Below are 5,000 nucleotides of genomic sequence, written 5' to 3' on the forward strand. Positions count from 1 at the left end.
GAGGAGGAGGAGGAGGAAAACAATAGAGAAGATTAAAGCGAAATGTAAAACTGACAAGTAAATAATTATAGTCTCTCTCTCTCTCTCTCTCTCTCTCTCTCTCTCTCTCTCTCTCAAGCTTTGTGGGCCGAGAAAGGCAGTGTGTGTGTGTGTGTGTGTGTGTGTGTGTGTGTGTGTGTGTGTGTGTGTGTGTGTGTGTGTGTGTGTGTGTGTGTGTGTGTGTGTGTGTAAGTGCGTGACGGAGAGAGAGAGAGAGAGAGAGAGAGAGAGAGAGAGAGAGAGAGAGAGAGAGAGAGAGAGAGAGAGAGAGAGAGAGAGAGAGAGAGAGAGAGAGAGAGAGAGAGAGAGAGAGCGTGGGATATGCATGCAAAACGGAAGGATGTATGAGAGGTGCGTGACAAGGAGGAGGAGGAGGAGGAGGAGGAGGAGGAGGAGGAGGAGGAGGAGGAGGAGGAGGAGGAGGAGGAGGAGGACGAGAAAGAAAATGAAAAAAAAAAAAAAAAAAAAAAACAGAACAAGAACAACTAAAAATAATAAATATAATAAATGAATAAATAATTAAATAAAATCATGAGGAAACACCCTACAACTGATAACAATAACTTCAACAACCATTAAAGCCACATGTTATAACCATCTCACGCGCTTTTCAGAACACGAGTCAACGAGCACACAGCATCAACAGACTCAGTATTTTCCACTTTATCGCTTACAGTCATCAAAAAATAACCCTGGAAAACATTGAATTAACCAGCAAAAAAAAAAAAAAAAAAAAAAAAAAAACAGTATGAAGTCTTGCTATATTCACAATAATCACCTTTCAGAACAAGAGTCAAGTTAGCAGCATTAAAAGACCCACTATTTACCTCTATGTCGCCTGTAATCATAAAACAACACACACACACACACACACACACACACACACACACACACACACACACACACACACTGGGAAAAAAACTTGACCAATAAAAAAAAAAAAAACATTAAAAATTCTTGCTATATTTACCTCACACACCTTTCAGTCAACAAGCACGCAGCGTCACTAATCTCAGTACTCATCAACAACCTCTAAAAATGTTAAGGTCACTGGATGAACACACCAACGAAACCTTTCATAACATTTCACAACTACACAGCACCAGCAGCCTCACAACACGCCAAGACAAGTTTCAGAACCCGAGTCATCAAGTAAACACCCCTAACAAATCGAGTGATCGTCTCTACATCGACTAGAATCATAAATAAATAAATAAATAAATAAATAAATAAATACATAAATAAATAAATAAACAAGAAAAGCCTTAAATAACCAGCGAAACTAAGTACATAAACACAAAACAAACCTTTCAAAACACGAGTCAAAGTACGCAGCATCACTAGTACACACACACACACACACACCTTTCAGAACACTTACTTACTTACTTACTTACTTACTTTACACCTTTCAGAACACTTCACAAGACGAACACACCATCAACAATCTAAGACACGTTTCATAACACGAGTCAACAAGTATTGCCCATATTCATAAACACTGCTCTCTCATCACGACTATTTTCAAAGGCCACACAGATGATTAGCTGGGTTCTCAAGCCTGTTTTTCCCTTAAATGACGTAGAAATTCTTGTTTATGTCACCGTAAAAAAGAAAAAGAAAAAAAAAACCTTAACAGCCCGTGTAGATTCTATTAGAGCCTTTTGAAAGTAGTGGCGCAGAAGTGTTTCAGAATACGGCCCAATGTGGCGTCAATAGTGAACCGAGTACTCACCTCTGAATCGCCTTCTTCACCAGGGGTCCTCTGTACAGCGCCGGGTGTCTGTTCACGAAGTACAGGAATTGAAGCTCTCTCTGCGCCGCCCTTATCAAATTGAGGCTGAACTGGACCTGACTGGCGCCCTTTAACCCTGATTTGAAGGTGGTCATTCTGCCGCCTCCTCCTCCTCCTCCTCCCCCTCCTCCCCCTCCTCCTCCTCCGCCTCCGCCGCCGCCGCCGTCTCCAGTGCCGTTTCCTCCAGTTCCTCCTCCTCCTGTGCTTCCTCCGCCTCCTCCTCCAGGGCCGTCGATGCCTCCACCTCCCCCTCCTCCAGCTTCCGGTGTGCTATCCCCCACCACGGCTGCAAGAGAGAGAAAGAGAGGGTTGTTAGAGGAGGAATACAAAGGAATACAAAGGAATACAAAGGAAAGGAGGAGGAGGAGGACAAAGTTATAAATGATGATAATGAAGATACAAGACGTACGTGAAGATGAAGAGGGTAGAAGCTATATAGAGGAGGAGGAGCAGGAGGAGGAGAGGAGGAACGGCACAAACAGACTGATGGAAAGGATGACTAAACGTGAAAATAAAGTCAATGCAAATAAATAACAGAAGAAAGAGAAATAAAAAAAAAAAATAGGAGAATAAAAAAATAAAACGAAAGGGATGAAAGAAAATAAGAAAATACGACAGAGAGAGAGAGAGAGAGAGAGAGAGAGAGAGAGAGAGAGAGAGAGAGAGAGAGAGAGAGAGAGAGAGAGAGAGAGAGAGAGAGAGAGAGAGAGAGAGAGTAAAATCACACACACGACAACAACAACAACAAAAAGAGAACAAGGAACAAAAATCTTCACACACACACACACACACACACACACACACACACACACACACACACACACACTCACTCACTCAATCGTAACCTCGAGGCCACGAAGTTAAAATTGCGCCCCCCTCCCCTCCCCCAACGTGACACCCGCCCCGTCAACTCTAACAGCGCTAATTGAAGACGCTAATTAGGTGGAAACAGAAACGTACCTTGCCATAATTAGACAAGAGAGAGACGAGTGTGTGGAGAGATGGATGGATGGATGGCTGGCTGGATGGATGGATGGAAGGGTGGGTGGGTCGCTGGATGGATGGGTAATGAGGGAAGGAAAGGGAGGGACGAGGGAGAAAAGGTAAAAGGGAGGGAGAGAGGGAGGGAGGAAGGAAGGTGGGTAGGCAAATAGACTTATAGATAGACAGATAAATAGATATAACACTCGTAGATAGCTAGATACAGACAGACAGACAGACAGACAGACAGACAGACAGACAGATACACACATACACAAATACATACATACATACATACTCGTACATACACATACATCCGTAGGCATAATGAAGGACTGAATGACTGACTGAGTGTGACAGACTAAATGAAAAAGAATGAAATAAAATAAATAAATAACTGGCTGGCTGATTGACTAAATAAAAAAAAGAAAAGAAAAAAAGAGAAATTACCTGACTATCTAACCAAAGAACTGATTAACTGACTGACTGACAACCTGAAAACTACCAAACTAACCCAATAACTGTGTGTGTAAGTGTGTGTGTGTGTGTGTGTGTGTGTGTGTGTGTGTGTGTGTGTGTGTGTGTGTGTGTGTGTGTGTGTGTGTTGTCTAGCTGTCGGATTACCCTATCAGGTGGGAACAAGAACCACCACCACCACCACCACCACCGCCACCACCACCACCGCCACCACGCCAGGTAATGTTGAGACTTAATTGGAAACACCTCTATCTCCTCTTCCTCTTCCTCTTCTTCCTTCTCCTCATCCTCCTCCTCTTCTTCCCTCTCTTCCTAGTCATCGTTATTTTCTTTATTGTATTCCGCTTCCTCTTCTCTTTTTTAATTATATTTTCTCTTCTTCCTTCTTTTCCTCTTCCTCGTGTTAGTCCTTTTCTCTCTCTCTCTCTTCTTCATACTTTGCCACTATTTTTCCTCTTTTCTGTTTCTCTTTTTCTTTTCCTATGCATTACTGGGACCATCTCTCTCCTCTTCCTCTTCCTCTTCCTTCTCTTTCTCGCCATTGTCTTTCTCATCGTTCTTCATATTCATTTTCTTTTTCAGTGTGTTTTGACTTTCTTCTTCAACCATTTCATTTTTACCTTTCTCCTCTTCCTCTTCTTCTCTTTCTATTTTTTGCCTCCTCTTCCTCCACATTCTGTCCATCCTTTTTCCTTTCCTTCTCTTCTACTTCCTCTTCCGCTATTTCCTCTATTCTTCTCTTCTATCCTGCTTCTCTCCCTCCTTTTGATTTGAATTGGTCTCCTTCCTCTTCCTCCTACTCCTCCTCCATCTCCTCCTCCTCCTCCATCTCCTCCTACTCCTCCATCTCCTCCTCCTCCTCCTCTCATGACGTCAATACCCAGGAATGTGGAAGGACAGACCAGCATCTCTCTCTCTCTCTCTCTCTCTCTCTCTCTCTCTCTCTCTCTCTCTCTCTCTCTCTCTCTCTCTCTCTCTCTCTCTCTCTAACCGGAAGGAAAGGAGAGGAGAGGAGTGTGAAAGAAGACCAGGAGGAGGAGGTGGGGGTCAGTTTCTAGGTTTCTGATTCCCTACCTCCTCCTCCTCCTCCTCCTCCTCCTCCTCCTCCTCCTCCTCCTCCTCCTCCTCCTCCTCTACACCACAAAGTCAAGTGCTATTGTCCACTCTCTCTCTCTCTCTCTCTCTCTCTCTCTCTCTCTCTCTCTCTCTCTCTCTCTCTCTCTTCTTTATCAATTCTAATTTCCTTTCTCCTACTTAACAATATTTTGCTTTTGTGTTCCTTTTGTTTTCCAGTTTGCTTTTGTTCTGTTTTGCTTGTGTTCATTCTTCCCGTCCTTCCTTTTCATAATGACACATTGATTTAATTTTTCTCTTATTATATTTCAACTTTCATAACTTTTTTTACTTTCATATTCTTCGTCTTCTGTTGACTCATGAATCTCCTGAGAGGTAAGAAGAAATGTGACATCTCTCTCTCTCTCTCTCTCTCTCTCTCTCTCTCTCTCTCTCTCTCTCTCTCTCTCTCTCTCTCTCTCTCTAACAACTATTAGAGTATTAGTATTGCTAGATTTGGTACTTTATAATAATTCTGGCCACGAAAACAAGTACACGTCATTAGTTGCTTTTTGTTGTGTTATTCCCAGTTACTCAGCACCAGTGTAAGTGAATTTGAAGTCACTCGGGAACAAAAGAATAAAGGAGGTCGAAA

The 5,000-nt window shown here is 42.8% G+C and overlaps 1 protein-coding gene across 1 annotated transcript in view; it reads right to left on the reverse strand.

Annotated features, from left to right (window-relative positions):
- Positions 1-5,000, reverse strand: part of LOC135112160 (uncharacterized) — a 90,163-nt gene that overhangs the window by 76,613 nt on the left and 8,550 nt on the right. Inside the window, exon 2 of the mRNA XM_064026238.1 lies at positions 1,775-2,120. Within this exon, the coding sequence (XP_063882308.1) occupies positions 1,775-2,120 (346 nt within the window). The remainder of the gene's footprint in view (positions 1-1,774; positions 2,121-5,000) is intronic.

The sequence above is a fragment of the Scylla paramamosain genome, chromosome 23, assembly GCF_035594125.1.
Source record: "Scylla paramamosain isolate STU-SP2022 chromosome 23, ASM3559412v1, whole genome shotgun sequence".
Classification (NCBI taxonomy): domain Eukaryota; kingdom Metazoa; phylum Arthropoda; class Malacostraca; order Decapoda; family Portunidae; genus Scylla; species Scylla paramamosain.